Source organism: Astyanax mexicanus, chromosome 8 (genome assembly GCF_023375975.1).
Source record: "Astyanax mexicanus isolate ESR-SI-001 chromosome 8, AstMex3_surface, whole genome shotgun sequence".
NCBI classification, from domain to species: domain Eukaryota; kingdom Metazoa; phylum Chordata; class Actinopteri; order Characiformes; family Acestrorhamphidae; genus Astyanax; species Astyanax mexicanus.
In genome coordinates this window covers 23,940,968-23,961,718 of record NC_064415.1, presented here as the reverse complement: position 1 = coordinate 23,961,718, position 20,751 = coordinate 23,940,968, and the positions used below count along the sequence as shown (strand labels likewise).

Below are 20,751 nucleotides of genomic sequence, written 5' to 3'. Positions count from 1 at the left end.
ATGTCATTTGTGGATCCAACTGAATCATAAATCTTCAAAGGAATTAATTTTTACTGGAATCCAAAGCAATAAATCAAGAAAAAGTTTCCCCTTTGGGTGTCTTTCAGTAACCGATGGAGACATGCAATAACAAGACAAAGACAGATAGTATATGTATAAAAGTTTAATTTGTAATAAGATAAGATATATACTTAAATATGTACACAAAATATATAAAACAAAACATGCACATTCATTAGACATAAAACATAAAATCCTTGAGCAGACAGGCAGAACCAGTAAGCAGGTCTGGTGTCTTTGTAATGTGCGCAACCTTTTAATATGCACTAGATTAAAACCAGCAAGGACAAAACATCTGAAACATTACTGATCTAACTGCCTGGAAGTTGTAATACTGGTGCCAGGCACTAAAAGCTACCGAAACATGCAGCTACATCCAGTCAGATTATGTAACAGCAAGACTAAGCCTGCTGTTTGAGATGGATATTTATGGGGCCAAGACTTGAAGCAACAGTAAACCCATCAGTTTAAAATACATGGTTTATGCTAATAACACACCGAGATGAGGGTTTTTGGTGCTGTTAAAACCCTGCATAAATTCTCTCTCACTCACCCCCTCTCTCTCACACACACACACACACACACACACACACACACACACACACACACACACACACACACACACACACACACACACACACACACACACACACACACACACACACACACACACACACACACACACACACACACACACACACACACACTTTAAACTGCCTCTGCATTTGTTAGTATTTTAAGCTCACTGTCTGAAAAAGTCACTAGCTTAGCATAAAAAAAAACACCCAAGTCGACGTTTTGGTTCAAAAACTTGTCATGAAGGCAGGCAGGGGAAAGAGGGAAAGAGGAGGGGAGGAGCTTAGTAGCGTCCAGAATGGCCTTATTGGAATGCAGGTGCACGGCAAGAATTCCACACCGCTTAGGGCACACTGTGTTCTCTTCCCAAGCGTGCACTAGAAAGTGCAATACCCACTCGGCTGCTCATTTTCTCTTAGGAAAAGGTACTTAAGGTCATATTTATTGCCTGACTTTTTGCTGGGAGAAAAATTAAATGGTGGAAATATTTGGGTAAATAATTCCTAATCCTAAATGTGGCAATTCATTGGCCATTATGATGCAGAACATATCTATATATAGCTCTTATAGTTAATGATTTTGGGAAAATATGGTAATTAATAAATGCCAACGGTGCAGTACATTTCTAATTCGTTAACCATGCTATTTTACTTTAGAATACTGCAATAGCGAAGATAATAGAAATTAATAAGTGCCTAAACTGCAGTACTCTTCTTTTACCTACATGTTTCAGTAATCCAAGGTGTAATAGTTCCAGTTCAAAACTGTTATATTAAGTGCTAATTCTGTTTGCTACTTAAATTCAGCAGATACTTTTGCTGTTGTTGCTGTAACTCAAACTGTAGCACATTCTGGACCTGGCATCCTCCCTTCTCCCACACAAATCAACTCTATGTAGGGTTATAGCTTATTGCCTGAATATCTGCTGCTGGGAGGAAACTGATCTAAATGGTGGAAATATTTGGGGGAATGAGCCTAATCTTTATTTGGAAATGTAGTTAACCATTACACTGCAGAACATATATGCTCAAATAGAAAAGGAGCATGGGAAAAATCAGGGAATAAATAAAAGGATAGACTGCTTCTATTATTAAGTTTAAATGCTATTAGGCCTTAGTTTTGAACTAAAACCTATTCTAGTAATCTGTCATATTGAGTACTAATCCCATTTACTGTTCGATTTTGAATTCGCCGTAATTATTGCCTGCTTTTGTTGTTGTAATTTCAAGCATTCAAGCACACTCTGGACCCAGCATCCTCCTTGTTCCCACACAAATCAACATGACACGTCCAATACAAACACAGGCACATTTCCCGTTACGCTCCTCATCAGTTATTATCGCCCATTTCCCAAACATCCCTATGTACATAGTACAGGGCTGAGGACATAAAAACCTGTAATAAATAAACACTTTTAAAACAACTGTCACACTGTTAGAAACTGGTTAGGTTAGTTTTACTTGATTTTGATGGTTTACTTTGCCTGCATGAATTTACATACTAGTCCCAATAATCCCAAAGGACTAACATCAGGACACAAAGAATACTACCATCAATAAGATGAACAATAAATGAGCTAAAAATGACCTGCATATAAGCTTTGGCTCATCCCTGTCAGTCATCAGTTACCCTGTTCTGAAGGAACTATTACAGCAAATTTGGCATCAGTACAAACACTGACCACAGCCTGCAAAGACTGTACTTTCCCAGAAGAAAGGTACGGTGAAGTCTTTTCTGGCAAGTCGACAGTTGTTGTCGCCTTCTGTCTCTTCCCTCCCGCCAACCCAACCAAGAGAAAGTGCCTTCTTGTTTGTGAGATCCCATAGGGGTCAAAAGATCAAGCAGTAGGATGAGACCTGGCTGACTCAGTGCCAGCTGTCACTTCCTGATCCTCGTCTGGTGATGGATCTTAGAGGACTGCGGGACACAGAGCCCTTCTTCTTCCAACGGACTGCATGAGGGCACAGGAGAGAGAAAGAGGCATTACTTTACATGGTAAATGTAATATTAATATATCAACCTGCAGTAAATTAAATGGAAAAAGTCTTAAATAGGCACATATAAAATGATGTTTATAAAAAAATTCATGGGATGTACATTTTCTGCCGGTCATTTATCTAATGCATAGGCAATTCTAGCCAGAGGACACCATTCACAATCATTACCCTCCCACTGCACTAGCCATAGGTGGTAATCCCTTCTGTCACATATTTGCGGTACATGCGACTCTGTGGATTGATGCCTGTTAAATGCCCACACTTCGGGCACTCACTATAAGGTCTTGTTCAAAGTCAGAGCTTTGAGCACTCTGGCCAGTGTTCAACTTTACTTACAAGATAACATCTGACAACTTAAGCTATCCTCTAAGTTAACACTTCATTTAAAATGTGCATATTCCTATCCCATGACTTTTGGAATGTCTATGTAATAAACCTTGACTGCATGAGGATCCATCAGAAAAGAAAGAACCACTACTATAGACATAGCTTAATAGACCTCTTTAGTTTTAAGACTGCATAAAACATATATATTAAATATTGACAGTGAAGACCAAATACAATGAATTACCAGTTGTTTATGACAGTAATCTTTGCATTAATGATATGTAAATAAGCCCTCCAGCAACATTCGTCACTGCGTGCTTAAAGCATTGCTACAAATCACTGTTAAAACAAGGGTTTCTATGGTGTATTTTTTTTTTATACTCGAAGTTTAATATTACTCTCTGCTTGCTCACCTTTTCCTAGACTGGCTGGCAGTGTCGACACTTTGGGCACATTGGAGTTGCTGAGCGGCTCGTCCTCCTTAGCTACACCTTCTGCCTTCGCCAGCGTGGCACACCCGTCCTGCCAATCATTTAGCGCCCTCTGAAATGAATTTGCCAGGCAGGCAGTCATGTCCTTAGCCCTTTCCTCCCGGCTACACCAAAACACCCTGCACTGCAGCTGCTGACCCGGCTGCCGGCAGATATAGAGGAACACGTTGGGCCGCGCTGTGTGTGAAGCACAGTACGCAATGTCATGCAGGAAAGTCTTGGTGAGCTGCCTGCCTGTGCTCAGCTCTTTGACTTCCACGTAGCGTGGCCGCACCACCAGAGCATGGTCCTTGTTCAGCTTCCCAGGTGCACCGTCCAAGAGCCGGTCGATGGCATCCTCTGCCTGTTCTAAGTCCAACGAGAAGATCTTCTTGGTACCCAAGTAGTGCACCTTAAAGATGGGGTCACCATGTGACAGGCTCTCTGTTCGGTCCCGTCGGAAGTGCCGGCGGAGCACTGCAGGAGAGTTCTTTAGGGTCTGCATCAATTGGAAGGAGGCCAGAGACATGGTGAGAGAATTCTGGCAGAGATGGGGGCTTTTAGGATGAAAGAGACCCTTTTCCCCTTTTTCCAGTGAACTTCCCAAGTGGGATTTACCCCCAAGATCTGTGTGGATAAGAAAAATGGGAAGGACATGAAATAGACATGTTAAAAATGAATCCACAGCTAGGTTACATCATACCAGTAGATGTCTGTGTACACTTAAAAAAATAAAATAGTCTAAGGTATTTTTTTAAATAGAAGAACCACTTTTAACAAAATGATAAAGGTCTTATACCATAGATTTTTGAATAATATACATTAAAGCAAAGGCCCATGTAGTTCCAGTACTTTGGCCTATGATTCCTTCTCAATTTTACCACATCTTTATAGATGTATGATAAAGCTGAAATGCGATAAGGTCCAGTCTGAATGTGGTTGCTATTTAGGCTAGTAACTTCAGTGACCCTTTACAGCCCTTTACAGAGAACAGTGTGGCTCCAGTACCTTAAAAAAACTCAGCTCAGGATCAGTGGCACTTGTGACGCACTAACTCGGAAACTTCATTCAAGATGCATCAAAAATTAAACAGGCTATCTTAGTGTCTAAGAGTGAAAACTGCTACTGTAACCAGTGTCACACGAGAGGATACGCATAGTGTGGAAAAAGAACACATGGTGTCTGTCTGAAGAACTTTTCCACACACTAGATGTCCATCTAGTAAGAGAGCATTCAGGTTTCTTTGAGTATGATGTTTTCATACTGTACGCTTCACTTACTAACAAGCACTGTAGTTTGTGCTCTTGCAATCTCAAACACTAGACAATTACCTTAAATGAATGGAACTTTTAGCCTTAAGGACTACCCTTTTTTGGTCAGTCTACATTAACCATGTACTTTGCTTGGCCAAACAAGCAAACACGCCATTGGAATCATTCACTTGACACAAGAACTCTTTAACCCCGGTGCATTAAGAGGTTAGGGTCACATCCAAACATAGTAAGAGTGGGCAATATGAAAGGATACGTTATGTAAAGGCCACAGCTACTCCTTTGTTTTCAGTTCCTGAAAACATCTCACTTTTTTTCAGGACATTGTGTTCGACCTGCAGCCCAAACAATTGTACAGCATTTTATTTTTTCCCTCTTTCTCTTTTCTGGCCCATTATTTCAACATCCCTGCCTGCTTCTGATGTTGGCCAGGAATTGGACCACCAACCGATTTAGCAGTTATGGCCATTGTTGAGCTATAGTCTTGGACAGGAAGCAGCTTTGGTCCACATCCCCACCACCCCCTGAAAATATTTCTTGTCCAAAAAGACAATGGCATACTTGACTGTGCGTGTCATGATTGAGGAATACAAACAAACAAGACTGTGATTTGACCCAGGAGGATGAACAGATAATATACACATGACCATTTACAGTCTAGAGACAGTCCAATGGCTTCTAGTCTAGTCCAATTGCAACTTTGATCCATTGCACCCCACGTAGAAAAATGATTACAGCCCACACAGACTGGGCAGAAGAGGTAAAGGCACATTTTCGTCCAACACTTTATCACGTTTATGTTGATGTCACGTGAAAGTTTAATCAGTAGATCACACTTATCACATGTAGCCTCTTTCATTAGACTGGGAAAGGTTTCTTATTGAGGAAGCAGTGATCAGCCTATACAATAAAGGCAGAAGCTGATAAACTGACTTGGAAGAGATGATCAAGTTTAAGATTAGATTAGATTAAAAGCAGCAACATAAACAATGTGCAGCAACTGTTATATATATATATATATATATATATATATATATATATATATATATATATATATATATATATATATATATAGCTCAGTATAAGAGACCAGTATTAGTTTCTCTGGTCATTTAGAGTAGAAATAGCTGAAATAACAAAAAAGATGCAGAGCTTTCAGACTTCAAAAAATGCAAAGAAAACTAATCTCTTCAGAAATCAATATTTGGTGGAAGAACCCTGTTTTTTAATCACAGTTTTCATGCATCTTGGCATGTTCTTCTCCACCAGTTGTACACACTGCTTTTAGATAACCTTGTGCCACTCCTGGTGCAAACATTCAAGCAGTTAAGCTTGGTTTGATGGCTTGTGATTTATGTGGGCTTTTATATAAATATTTAGTGGCATTAGTTTCACAATTTCTGTGCTAAATAATTCAACACTCACATATTCATATGGGTTTCATTTTAGCCATGTCTAACTAGAAAAATGCTATAAAATTGTATGCAAATTATTTAACAGATTAATCATTGCTAGTAGTCTACTTATAGTTCTCTGACAGGGACTTTTAACGGTTTAAAACAAAACAATAGAGCAATATGTTTTGAATGTAAATGAAATAATCCTAGCTAATATTTTAAAAAGCTATTAGCTATTAGCTATTTTTTTCTAATGCCTACCCTACCTAGCTAGTGTAAGCTCCTTAGACTTATCAAAACAAAACAAAACAAAAATAATAATAATAATAATAATAATAATAATAATACAACAAAATTATATTTTTAAGCTATAAAAAATAGTTTTTGCTTAAATAAGCTAAAATAAAAGTGTCTGGGACTGATAAAAAATGTCACAAGGTCGCTACACACAGGCTGGTGAACATTGATACTAAATGGATAACTTCACACACTCACTGAAACCCAAGTTACTTCAGGAAAATTATCAAAAATGTTTGCGAAATTCGTGCTAAAGTGGTCTCCACTTACCTTTCATGCAAACTTCGTGCGTTCCTCAGTTCGTACGAAGGAATATCCTGCCTTCTCACACTGGAGAAGCTCCGAATTTACTTCTCAGATTTAACTTATACTTAAGCTAAAAAATGTCCTTTACATTGTAAAACTAGCCACATCCAACAAAAAAGGATAACGCTCCTGTAGTGGCTGAATGAATAAAGCACAGTGAGCTCACAGTAGGATGTGCGTCCTCTGTAGATCAGCGTCAGCTCAGTTGAGGAATAAGAAATGTGGGTTTTCAGCTCTGGGTCGTGTTCATGTAGCGGGGAGGAGAAGGCGTGCTCCTCCCTCCTTCCTCCACTCGTCTCTTTGTATCCACTCGCTTACCTCAGTAGTGTGACTCAGGAGCGCCCGCCGTGCATCAGCCGTATATGAGCAGTGTGGGCACGCGGCGCTATTTTCCCACCCGCTTTCCGCCAGGCCTCGCCTCCTGCACGGTGATTGGTCAAATCAGCAAACCGGTCGGTTAGTTTGTTTGATGAACTTGAACCTGGTATACAAATACAAGTATACAACTTCAAGTATGCAAATAACGTCAGACAAAGACCTAATTTTTAACATGTTTTGTAGGTACAGACTTTACTACTCAAAGAATCAACATACTCCAGAAACACTGACGCATACAAAGAATTAACCAACATAAAACAACAAAATAAATAACAGAACTACAAATAAAACCATTAGTACAATAATTGAGGAAGGCTAATAAATATACAATAGATCATCATTACAAAAAGGATCCTAATAACAGAAGAATTTTCTATTTTTCTTTGTATTAACGCTACTTAAAGAATTGAGAAGTTAATTAAATTCAATTAAAAAGATGGGAAAGCTTAGTATTTTTAAAAAAAAATGGTTTGTGAAAGGTTTATTTAATGTATTGTTATATTAAAAAATCATATATTTAAGTATAAAGGAGTGGATATCATTCAAGGGGGGGGGGGGGGATATGTGATGCCAATTTTACCAGAATCTGTTAGTTACATCGCACTGGAAAAATAAGTGCACAAGGGTTTCATCAACACAACCACAAAATGTGCAAGAATTATCAATGAGTGTACATTTAGAAATGACAGAATTCACTGCATATATCTTATGTAAAAAATTAAAAGTATTTCTTCTGGTTAATGGCATTTTTTATTTTATATTCTAGTTAAAATAAAATCTATATTGGTCCAGAAAGTAAAAATCCATCCCAGGGTTTTGTACCAACTCCCCGGGCGGCTCTGTGTATAGCTGAGCTGCAGGAGGGCCGCCCAGGCAGTTTGTACAAAACCCTGGGATGGATTTTTACTTTGTAGACCTGGATTACCCACCCCGAACCATAACCAATGATTTTGTAAGGCCACAGATTTGAACTTTGGACCAATCCCAGCGCAGAGGGCGGGGTTTTCTGGAAAACGGGTGGGATCAAATAACATGTCCACTCCTCCTGGGTAAAAATCATGCAAGAGCAAACCGAGTGTGAGTGGCGGGGCAGCTGGGAGGAGGGTAAATGTCTCGTATTTAACCCTGGAAGTAAATGCTGGGCTGTACGTGAGAGTTCTATTCATTTACTTCCAAAGGACAAACTGTACTCTAGACTACTGAAGAATGGGAGAGTGGCAAAAGCCAACATTTAAATGTGCAGATATAGAAGATAGCACCCATTGTTTTTATAAGCTTTATTTCATTTTAGGTATACAGTAGTTATCCAACTTTAAAGGCAACTTGCCTCTTAATTACTCAATTAACCTGGTTCACATAAACATTGATATTAGTTAAATTAGAAACACATACACAGATTTGAGTGCCAGATCCTGTTAAAGTTATTGGATAGCAGTATTGATCATAAAGTGTTACATCAGAGGACAGCTTAGAAACCCCTACACCTGTAGAAGTTGTGAGATGTTATCTGGTGCATGGGGTTAAATAATGGCCAGTATACTCATTGCAAATCAATGTTTAAGCATTGAGGCATCCCAGATGGCACACAATCAACCTTTAACGTTGAAATGTGGTTGAAACAACATTTAATTTTAAATGCTTGTGCAAACGTTTACATTTTAATGTTGAATCTACATAATTTCCTTACCCTGCCTTTTTAATTAGCATTTTTCATTTTATCACCATACAGTTTAAAAAAATGGTTTGATACAGGGATGAAAAAGTGGTTTTACTTCTATTTGAAGTTATTGCCTTTTAATTTGGTACCAATTCTTCTCCATACATGGGGGTATGTTCATGTTCTATTTGTTTTACTGTTCGGTTTTTGAGATTAGATGTTCAATTAGATGGTAGTGGTGTTTTTTTTTAACTCTTTACTTTAGTGATCTAAGTGTATTGTTGACTCTGTTGACCATTGGATTTTCTAGTTTTAGCTACTTGTAGTAAAACAAACTTTTATGTTTGGAGTTTAATTGTTTATTTTCATCATTGCAGACAGTTTTTTTCCTCTTCCATACAATTTAGAGCATCCCGAATGAGCTATGGTTTATTAAAGGCTGAACATTCAAATCCAAAGTGGATTTAACCATAACAGTAAAGCTGATTCAACGATGAATGAAATGCCAGCTGGTAATCTTCTATCCACAGTGTCACATTTGGACTGGGGATGCATCATAGAAGGTATTACCACCCACAGTGGACAGTGTAGTGGATGATAATGATAGTGACGAGTGACATCTGCTTAGAAATGTCCGAGCAAAAAGACAAGTATCAAAGCAGGAACCACATCAGTGTGAAGTTTTTTATTTTTCACGGGACAGGGCAAAAATCACAGCACACGATATGAGTTTTTGTCCAGTGACTTTTGGTATGCCAGTTTATATAATTGTTACAAAGCCATGTCTAAAGCACTAAGACAAACCACAGTGAGAGCCATTATCTCCAAATAGAGAAAACTGGCAAAAATGCTGAATATTTCCAGATATAGCAAAGGATTTAATGCAGACTAATCTTGGTTACAGACTCGACATGGTGGTTAGTAAAGGGTAGCGGGTAAGAACATTGCCTTCCCTTGGCTTTAGTTGGAAAGTATGTAAAAGTTTTATTTTCCAGTGGCTTTTAACAATAGGGACAACTTTAATGATTCCACCGTTAGAGTGAGATTAGGCTGAGATGGTATCAATGGGAGACTATGTAAGGCCGAAATCTCTGCTGAACAAGATGTTCATGTCACATTTGTCTAAAAACAAAGCTATTTAGAACAATGCTCTTTGGAATGTTGGAGCCATGTTTCCTTTGACTTGATGGTCGTGCAGTTTGAGTTTGCGGTTGATTACAATGATTTTGCAGCCCTTTGGATGTGTTTATCGTAAAACTAAATATCCGACAGCAATAAAAAAAAAAGATTTATCTTTCAGCCCTAATAACCCCGCATGTACATTATTGTTTTGGAATTAAATTACACTTAGTTGTAACCTGTAAACTGATGCAATATTACATCATGGTCATGTTTTTGTATAAATCTGGTATAAAACAGTTTTTATATATTTGATATTTACAATATAAATTACCCAGTCCTAATAGCAAGACATCAATCTAAAACTTAAATAACTTAAATCTTAATGATTCTAAAGAAACCACAAGGACCTGGAGCAGCCAGGCCAATGTTCTAACTAGGACCTCTTTAGATACCATGGTATGACCTTAAATGGTCAGTCAGTGGCTGAATAACAGCAATTCTACAAAAAAGAGTGAGCCAAAATTCTTTCAGAGCGATGTGAAGGATATACAGTTTTCTGAAGTGCTTGAGAACAGTATCTTTTACGAGGCAGTTCATTTTTCACATGGGTAATATAGACGCAAAATGTACTTCAATAAATAACAGAAAATGTGTCCTCATAATAGAAAATGTGTCCTTATGTACAGCTTGTCTTATATGACATTTTATATAATGATGTGAACCAAGAAAAAAAATAGAAGAAACAACAGCATATAAGTGTATGTATGTATCTTCTAGATTAGGTGATACTTCTGATGAGGCTCTAGGCTTTCGGAAAAAGTCAGTGAAGTGTAACGGTCTAAATAGGAACCATGTGTGTGGACACAGGAGAGAACACAGAGCTTCTGTGTAATCAGCACTCAGTCCTGGGCGGCACACCCACCCTCTTACTTTTAGCAGCACAGCACTGCCATTATTGAGGTACCAGTGACGCCACTTACACCCCCTGCCCCCGCTAATGCACACACACACACAAACACACACACACTAATAAAGGCACACACTCAGCGCACCACATAAAAGCATGGTTTTCCATGAGTTTGACGTGCAGCACCCAGTTTGAGGATGACTGAATGCTTGTTATAGGTACAGCACTTGGCGTAACAACAAGAAAGTGTCTGCTTCTCGTACGGGTGGGACCTAAAATAGCAGTTTCTCTATGTTGCTCTTTGTACTGTTCTGTAGCAGGTACCTGTTGCATGACCTCTTTACTTGGCTTTAGCGGGAAAGCATATATGAGTGTGTATATATGTGTGTTTGTATTCTTGCCAGTGGCCTTTCATAACAGAGTGAAATATGTATAATGGGCAAGAAAATGTTTATTGAAAAGTGTACAGTACACAGTTTGAAAAAGGTAATATAAAAGCAAACACAGCTATATAATACACTTAGTACCTTTATTTACAGACGGTTCCAGTGTGGCACCCCTCCCAACATAATGACCTGTTTCCTCTCAATCATTTCCCATGTTAATGGCAGAGAGACATGGCACTGGTGGTGTGATAATGTGGCTAAAGGAGTCAAGGGCTGAAAAGTACAGTGTTCAAACCCAATTCAACAATCCAAGCTCTCTTTTCATATAAATGCATCTGGTGCACCGAAAACAACACCCAACTGAACATCTTCCAAACCTTATACATTGAACTTACAGAGACATATCTGTTAGCATCAGCTGTAGGCCTTATTTGGGCCACTGCTATTTGCTCTGCTATGACTGCCAAGATCGGGGAGCTGAAGGAAGTCCAAATCGACTATAAAAAGCCTTTTGTGCATTCTTAGCCCTCTATCAGACTCATGGTACAAACATGGCAGCCACCCACTAGTTCAGCACAAGCCTCCTACCCATCTTACAACATCTAATCAGGCAAAGCATTAGATCATTTGGGGAACTGGGAAAATCTCAAAGAGAACTAAATGTCATAAACCAGTCCTGAGATACAGACTCAGATCTGAAGAAATCAAACTTCCTAAATGGTTGGCTGACTAAACCTCAGTTTTCTCACAGAGCCTTTAATCCAGAGTTTTACCACAGTGTAGCAGAGTGCTTGATTTGCTTGATTTGCTTGATTCTGTGTGAATATATGAAGTTTCACTCCTGAATGTTTACTGCATAATGTTGTGTTTTAGATTATGGCACTTTATTATTGACAAAAAAAAAAACTTGGGCCATTATCCACTTTCCTTTTCAATAGGCACCCAGGGAAGTCACACACATGACATCCTAGTATAACTGAAAAATAAACAAAAAAATAGTCACAGTTTAACACATTACCATGTTTCTAAAATCTGAGTAAAGAAAAGTTTACTTTTTATGGAATCTTAACAGTGGGCCCTAACGACAGAGTACAACATTTCAAACACAACACAATATGAATTACTGTCTGACACCAACCTTTACATCTAAACTAATCTTTACATACTTATACTGTGTTTTTGAAAATTGTATGAAAAAGTATGGTAAAAAAGATATTGGTATTTTCTCACAATCCTACTAGAAAACTCTGAAAATGCTTTTAGAAGACTGAATAAATCTGAATAAATCAACCCACCCAGAGAGAGCAAGGTCAAAAGTGCTCTCTCAAGCAAGCTACATGATCAGGATTCGAAATCATAATCATAGTGGCAGCGCTTAGCCTGCTGGACCACTTGGAGCGCATTACCACTAAGAGAAAAATACTGGTGAAATATAGTAAACAGAAAAACATTTAATAGATTTTGGAAACATAGATTTGGAAGCTACAAAAGAAATTCAGATTATTTTTCCAGTGGCTTAAAAAATAAGGGACTATAAACCCAGATAGCATAAAAAAATGACCAAAGCTTGGCTGATGTATGGCAGCATGGGGTGAGACTTGTCATCAGCCATACGGAACTGGTCCGAATAAGGTTATGGGGTGTTGGCATTTGCGGCTCAGGCTGATTCCCATATTATATATGCAATATTCAGCCTGGATATGAGCTAAGCATTTGGGCCAGAATCGGGCCTAGATTCTAATCAGAGCTGGGACAGTGCTAATCAGGTTCTACATGTGGTACTCTGCCAAAAAATGCCTTTAAGAGGGTCTTCATACAAATCTCAATTACGAACATTGTTCTTTATGGATTTTTAGCATTACCTAAAGAACCATTTGTAGCACTTTTTATTTTTGGACTAAATTGTATCAAACTCTCAAATATTGGTCATTCATAATGGAGTGGGTGTGAGATTGAGAAGCCAAAAAATCTTTTTATGGCAAATAATGAGCCCTGGGGAACTTGGTCTAAAGGAAGTTTGGTTCTCTATGTAGGAAGTATGAGTAGGACCACCGATGACTGCATCATTGCGTTATAACTGCAATCATGAAGCTAAATCTTTCACTTTAAGGGAAAAAACCCAATAGGAACCTTAGTGCAAGACAACTGATTCACCATGCGGTCAACTGTACTACACAAACCAGCATGAGGTCACACACACACACACACACACAAACAAATACACACGCGCTCATGCACTGAGACACCGTGTTCCTTATCTGTTTACAACAAAGAATGACAAGTAGAAAGGCATCCAAGCAAGCATGTAGACACACACACACCCACACATCCTATATATTATCTTTCTTACTATCTGTCTCTGCTGCCTGGCTGGACATGTTTTCTTGTAATGCATTTTTACAATGAGGAAATTGGCCAATGTGTTCTGAGATGACAGTCATGTTTGCTCTATTTTAGAAAGAACTGCGTGCCAAGCTGATCAAGATGAGTATGCAAAAATGTACCCAAGACCGCAAGAGACAAAGCTACAATGGCTGCTGCTGGAATCAGATTATTGATAGCACTTTATATAACATAGAAATTACATAACTCAGAATTGACCTGTGAATAAGCGATGTGACACTGAAAACACTTAGGCCTTGTTCGATTGTGTGGTTATGTAGTTGTTCATATTATTGGAGTGTTATAATGGCAATACCAGTGAGAACAATGCAAAAAAAAAACAACTTAACAAAGTTTGAATGACTTGAATGACTATTTTTTGACAAGTTGATTTAGCAAAAAACAGTACATTTTAAATAGCAGAGATTTGGTACTTACGTTATTCATGGTACCAATTTTATTTTTGCACAATAATTTTACAGTATATGTTGCCGGTTATAGTCTCCTAACATTTAGTACATTTAGTACCCAATCTGTACACACATCAAAAATTCAAGATTGTTTGAGATTAAATACTGTATCATCTGATTGTAAATGTCCAACAACTGTACAACTTTACTTTAACTTTTATTTAATTACAGAGGGAATTAACCCAGGATATATTATATTTTAAATATACATCCATTTCCGGACTGGAATGGTAAGAATTTACATATTTTCCCATTGCACTGCATAATATCATTTAATAATTCAAGGAATCGGGAGGAATCTCACACCAGTACACCTGTGGTCTCTGTTTTCTCAGACTGGACTGCATTAGAAACCATCATTCAAAAATAGCTGATAGAAACACATGGGTGTTTACAAGTGTTTACGTAGGCAAACCACTGTCAGGCACTGCAATATGGAGTTATATTCACAAAAGATATCTAAAACTTTACTGTACAAAACAGAAGCCTTTCTTCTATCTTCAGTGTCAAAATGTATTTTTTATGTATTGTTATAAGGAATGACAATATGACAAAGAATATAATGCCTTATCATCCCAAACCTTTTTTGGAATATGTTGTAGCCCTGAAATGATAAAAAAAAATTATAAAAGTAAAGCTTATCAGACAAAACATACAAAAATATCTTGGTTTCATACTGTCTGCAATGAAATAAACATCAATATTAACATAATAAATACTACAGATTATTCATGTGCATTTTCCATGCTGTTGTAAAGTTTTAGTTTTGAACCATTTTCTGAACACATGTATCTGACCCGGACTATAGATCAATTCCAGGCTTGACTGGTCACTGGAGTACATTTGTAGGCAATGCTGGTATCGATGTTTGGCTTTCCACACAGCAGATCTTTCACAGAGCACAGCGCCTTATTTGGCAACAAGCGAGCATGTAGATAAAGTGTTATCAGAGTTGCATAAAAATGCCTGCAGCCACTGCACTGATTGCACACATTAAAAAAATACTTCCAAAGAACCTAATTTCATCCTGATTGCAGTTGAGAAACAGCAATTTCAAATTCTATTCTTAATAGCAGAACATTAGCAAATGTAATACACAGAATAACATTAGGCTGATAAGACATAACCTTAAAACCTAACATTGCATAGACTGCCATTGTGCCACTAAACAGCACTGAACTGTCAAGGCATAGACTCCACAAGACCTCTGTAGGTGTCCTGTGGTATGTGGCACCAAGATGTTAGCTACAGATCCTAAAAGTTTTGAGGCGAGACATCTAAGATTTGCTTTAATGTGCAAATTAATGTGTATAAATCTAGACATCTGGACTTGTGTCTAGATGTATACACTTGCCCATCTCCCTGCTCCTAATACATCAATTAAGATCTGACTGTTTACATGGTGCCTAATATTGATATGTATGTCCCAACTCTTGACAGATGCCACTGTAAGTGATCAATGTTATTCACCAGTCAGAGGTTAAAGCTTTGTAGTAAGTGTAAACATACTGGTACACTTAACTGGCACATGTCAAGGGACATGTCCTGTGGAAGATAAAAAATGCTCACTGACCTGCACAATATGTCTGTGGCGCCTATGTGGATGTGCTTCCTAGCCAGATATTGCCGGTCACATTCATTTTCACCCACCGCACTGTCCACTGTGGGTGATAATGCCATCTTTGATGTATTCCCGATAAAAACAACACTGTTGATCAAGAAATGTTAAAACGCGCTCCCGAGAGGGGTGCTTTTTTAATACGGGGTGCAGAGTGCCCATTTAAAAAAAAGTTTATTTCTGCAGTATCATTTTTGGGGGAAGACAAATCAACCTGTTTTTGATATTGGGTGGGACACTCCTCTGGTTTCTATGCCAATGTCCATCTAGCACAGAGTATTAGGCCTCACTACAACTTCAAAAAATTCATCATTCATCATCCTGCCATGAGCCAACAAGCCCGTGTTTAACCTCACTCACAAGATATCTCCTCACAGCTTATACAGGCGTGGGTGTTTCCAAGTCTTACCCTGACTTTTGACGTGTCAGTGTATGTACAGTGGTGTGAAAAAGTGTTTGCCCCCTTCCTGATTTGGGTTCTGCAGCAGGACAATGATCCAAAACACACCAGCAAGTCCTCCTCTAAATGGCTGAAGAAAAACAAAATAAAGACTTTGGAGTGGCCCAGTCAAAGTCCTGACCTGAATCCGATTGCTGTGGCATGACCCTAAAAAGGCTGTCCATGCTTGAAAACCCTCCAATATGGCTAATATGGTTTACAACAATTCTGCAAAGATGAATGGAGCCAAAATTCCTCCACAACGCTGTAAAAAACTCATTGTAAGTTTTCACAAATGCTTGGTTGCATTTGTTGCAGCTAAGGGTGGACCGACCAGCTATAAGGCTTAGGGGGGCAATCACTTTTTCACACAGGGCCATGTAGGTTTGGATATTTTGGTTTGATGTTCCGAAACATTTTAGTGTGACAAACATGCAAAAAATCAGGAAACTGGGAAGGGGACAAACACTTTTTCACACCACTGTACCTGTTTAATCAGAATTGAGAACTCCTATATTTTGCAATTACCGAACATTGCTGCAGACAGTTCTTTGTAAACGTACTTCTGGTCCATTTCCCCCTACTTCCTCTCCACTTCTCAGAATTCCATTCTAGAAATGTGAATAGGTCTAAACAGACCACAGTTACTCTGAAGATTTTACGTCAAGCCACTACTGAATGTGGCCTTGAGTGTTGTCTTTTCTTTTTCACTTAATAGATACAAAGTACAAAATACTTCCGAAACATTTTTCATTGGTGACGCAACATAACTTGATATGCAACACTAATGCATTTGATTCAGAAAATCAAGGACAGATGTGGCAGTTTTCCAGAACTAGAGCTGGCACTCAGACATACAGGTTTAATGGGATGTTACACCAAAGCAAATTTGCTGTTTAACACAAACATTCTAATTTGACATCATTCAAATGTGTTAGACCTGCAGCGCAGCTCAAATAATCAAATCACAGCAATATATAGTGAGTGCTAGATGGATTTGACAATTAATTACTCAAGTTGTGCGTGCATTTATCATTTATGAATCCTGGAAATACCTCATAGATGGCATTACCTTGCACGGTGGACAGTGCATTGTGATCATTGAACGACAGCCACAGTATAGAATTGTCCATACAAACAGAAAGGCAACTTTGAGAAATCGCACCCACATTCAAAGCAGGAGACCTCTTATTCATATTCCACAGACCAGTGCAGCATTCATGACAAAATAGACATTGCTAAAGTCACAGGACATATTTTTCACACTATAAGGAGCACTTAAAATCCTTTAATTTCTCAAAAATCAACAGTGCCTTATAATCTGGTGCGTCTCATGTATGAATTTTAACAGTCAGGTTGTAAGGAGCAGTTAAGCCACATTGCTTAAGTACAGTATTATACAGAAGTTTCAGTGAAGTTTCTCCAGCACCAAGGCTGGAGCAATATTAGCATTATCTGCTAACCGCATCGGTAGCTTTTTTGCCATTCAGAGGTGAGTATTTTGAACTTTGGTTTGTGTGTTTAAAAGACGCTACATAATAGTGGCCTGGCTTACCGGAAGACTCTGGGTTCCTCAGTGTAGCGCTGTCAGATAGAATTTACTAGCGCTAAGCCCTGCTAATCGTGCTAAATTACTGGAAATCTAATCTTATTGTAAATCAAAGGAACAGTTTTCAGGAGAGAAATCTGTGTAGATTAACATCCAGCACTCACTTGACTTTGAAAGAAAATGTTTTTTTTGTTTTTTTTTTTGTTTACTTAGGCACTACCAGTACTAGCTTCTGTAGCATAATTTTTACAACGTTAGTCTATTTCCAATTACAGTATAGCGAGATTGTGCCCAAAACATAATTAAAATCATAATAATGATCATATTTATAAGATAATGGCATTATGCATTTCCCAAATTAAAGCTTTAATTCAAATTTATACATATTTTGTTAACCTTTTCACAAAAAAAAAATAATTCAACATTGTTTTTTAAACAATGCAGCTGTCCATGTTAAAAAAACTTCCCACCAGCCCTCTGTGAATAAGACTGGACACCCCTGGAATAAGGTTACTGAAATAAATCAGGGCAATCATTATCATAAAACCCCGGCAGGCTATTTGTCGTCTGTTGTACAGCCCCCAAATTTTGCACATACATTTAAGCATTAACTAGCACATTGTTATCGTGGCTACAATCCAAAATACACTTTTTGAGTGAAGTGTGCATTGTGTGTGTGTGTGTGTGTGTGTGTGCGTGTGTGAGAAAGAGAGGCCTTACAGTAAAAAAAAAAACTTCCCGCAAGTAGCTGCTACTTAGCAGCCAGTATCCTGTTTATGTTTTACAGTACAGGCCCAAATAATACAGAAATATTCAGGCTACTTAAAGGGGCCCCTAAAGAATGTCTGTGCTGTTGCATAACAAGAGATCAGTACATGAAAGAAATATACCATGATCCTCAAACACTACTACGTCTTCCTTCAGGGGCAAAACCCATGTAAGCATAATTTAGCTGCAAAATGGGCAAATTTACCCCCCCCCCCCAAAATTGTTACATAACTGTCTTTACACAAATTAAGCCAGAAACTGTATAAAGGCATAATCAGTAAGCCTATGAAGCCAGCTGTTACAGTGCTGAGTTAGGCTGGTCTATACTTAGCTAAACTAAGATCAGCAATGTGGCTGTGGGCCATCTTTGTGATTCAAACCAGCCAATAAAAACAGAGCTTAAGTTTTTTTTTTTATTCTAAATAGTGTTCCATATTTAAAAAAGGCATTCCCTGAGTGGTCCAGTGGACTAAGTGCTGCCATTATGATCAGGAGATCGCCAGTCAGAATCCTGTTCATGTAGCTTGCCTTGGGCTACCGGAGCCCAGAGAGAGCACAATTGGCCTTGCTCTCTCTGGGTGGGTAGATGGCGCTCTCACCCCACATCGCTCCAAAGGGTGATGTCACTCAGCACAAGGTGTCTGTTAGCTGATGTATTGTAACCGAGTCGCTGCGGTTTCCTCCGAGCGCGCTGCGATGCTACTCGGCAATCCTGCTTCAGCACCCGCCTGGTGTTGGGGCATCACTAGTGATAGGGGGAGTCCTAATGAGTTGGGGTTGGGTAATTGGCTGTGTAAATTGAGGAAGAACATGGAAAAAAATTGAAATAAAATGCTGAAAAAAAATAAAATAAAATAAATGCATTCTACGGCATTTGGGGAAGTGACACATGATACTTAGGTCATGTTGTATTGTATTCATTTATATTCATTTATATATATATATATATGGTTTATAATTCATTTTTAGGTTTTAATAAATATAAACCTTGTGCCAAAAATGGCCCTCATCCACTACAAGCCATCTCCAGTTAAGCTTTAACACTTAAGCTACAACATATCATTGTTCTATTTGTTAAATATAGTTTAACACATTCATTTAAAATATATTTTATAGCCCTTTCCACAATTAATGTTGTCACTTAACAGATTTAGAAGGATCCAAACCATATCATATTAATGGACACTGTAGACACAGACTCACTGGTCTGATGACTGATGTGCAGAAGTTGTCTGTTTACAGTAGATTTGGGCATGTGCATTTCCATACGTCGATGGGCATGTTTGAATAATAAACACCTGCTTACTAAATAGTTTACTTGTTTGAATACACACTCCAGCATAAGCCCGACAGCGTCACTTTCCATAAGCACTGTGTCCTTGGTCTTAAGTGAAGGGTAAAGTGTCTTTGGTCATTATTAGGGGTAATGGTATTTTAAATATTACTAATGGCCAATTCCTGTCACTGCTGTTTATGAGTCTTTTTGATGGCGGAGGTTGTGAGAGTTTTGTAAATTTGCTGTATTTACATGTAATGTGAAACTACATTCATGTTTTAAAAACTTAAAAAGTATTAGCATTGCTTAAAGCAAGTGTTAATCCCCATATGCTCTGTCACTTTTATTGCAGAATTACCTGCAATCAAAATGTATGTAGTTAAGTTAAGTTCTTACTATAAATATTATTTTTACTAAACATATGGAATATTTATTATATTAATATATAGAAACAGATGCAAATGCATTTGCAAAATTGTGTACAAAGCATGGTTTTATCAAACATGCTTTAATAAACATAAAAAATTCTTAAACTATTTAAACTTCAAAACATTATATATATTCACCAGTTTCTACCTAATGTTTATTCTTTAGTGTTTTGTGTTTATTATCATTTTAATATATGTTATTATCTGACTAATTAATTATGTATTTAAATAAATAAAATAAACTAATTAAGAATTTTGTTACAAAAATGATAAGAAAACATTAGAGCCATAATAAATGACACTTAAGTATAATTTGATGGCAAATACTTAAAATCATGTATTATGTATTTGTATTGTATTCAAGTACTTAAGTATTTTAACTGGAGTAATATTTCATGTTGGGTATCTCTTCTTTAACTCATGGTAAGCACAAGGTTTGTTATGTCATCCACCACTGGTTAAACCACTTGAGAAAAATGCCAGGAGGAGGAGTTTAAATTTATGAGGTTAAAGTATTACTACTCAGTAAAAAAAGAAACTTGAGTATATGAAAAAACCTCAGTATATAGCTGAAAAACTGCCACACTGGATCTGTTTGACAAGAGGGGTTAATGACCACTATAGACAAGACACTTCCATATAAGGGAAACAACTAGTAAGTGTCATCGCC

At 37.9% G+C, this 20,751-nt stretch overlaps 1 protein-coding gene across 1 annotated transcript; it reads right to left on the bottom strand.

Annotated features, from left to right (window-relative positions):
* Nucleotides 1-148: 148 nt before the first annotated feature.
* On the bottom strand, nucleotides 149-7,090 carry si:dkey-19b23.8 (uncharacterized). Its single transcript, XM_007248044.4, has 3 exons — nucleotides 6,666-7,090; nucleotides 3,374-4,057; nucleotides 149-2,587 (listed from the first exon to the last, which is right to left on the bottom strand). Exons 1-3 carry the CDS (start codon nucleotides 6,670-6,672, stop codon nucleotides 2,502-2,504), a joined length of 777 nt encoding a protein of 258 aa, XP_007248106.1. The 5' UTR covers nucleotides 6,673-7,090; the 3' UTR covers nucleotides 149-2,501.
* Between the last annotated feature and the right edge of the window lie 13,661 nt (nucleotides 7,091-20,751).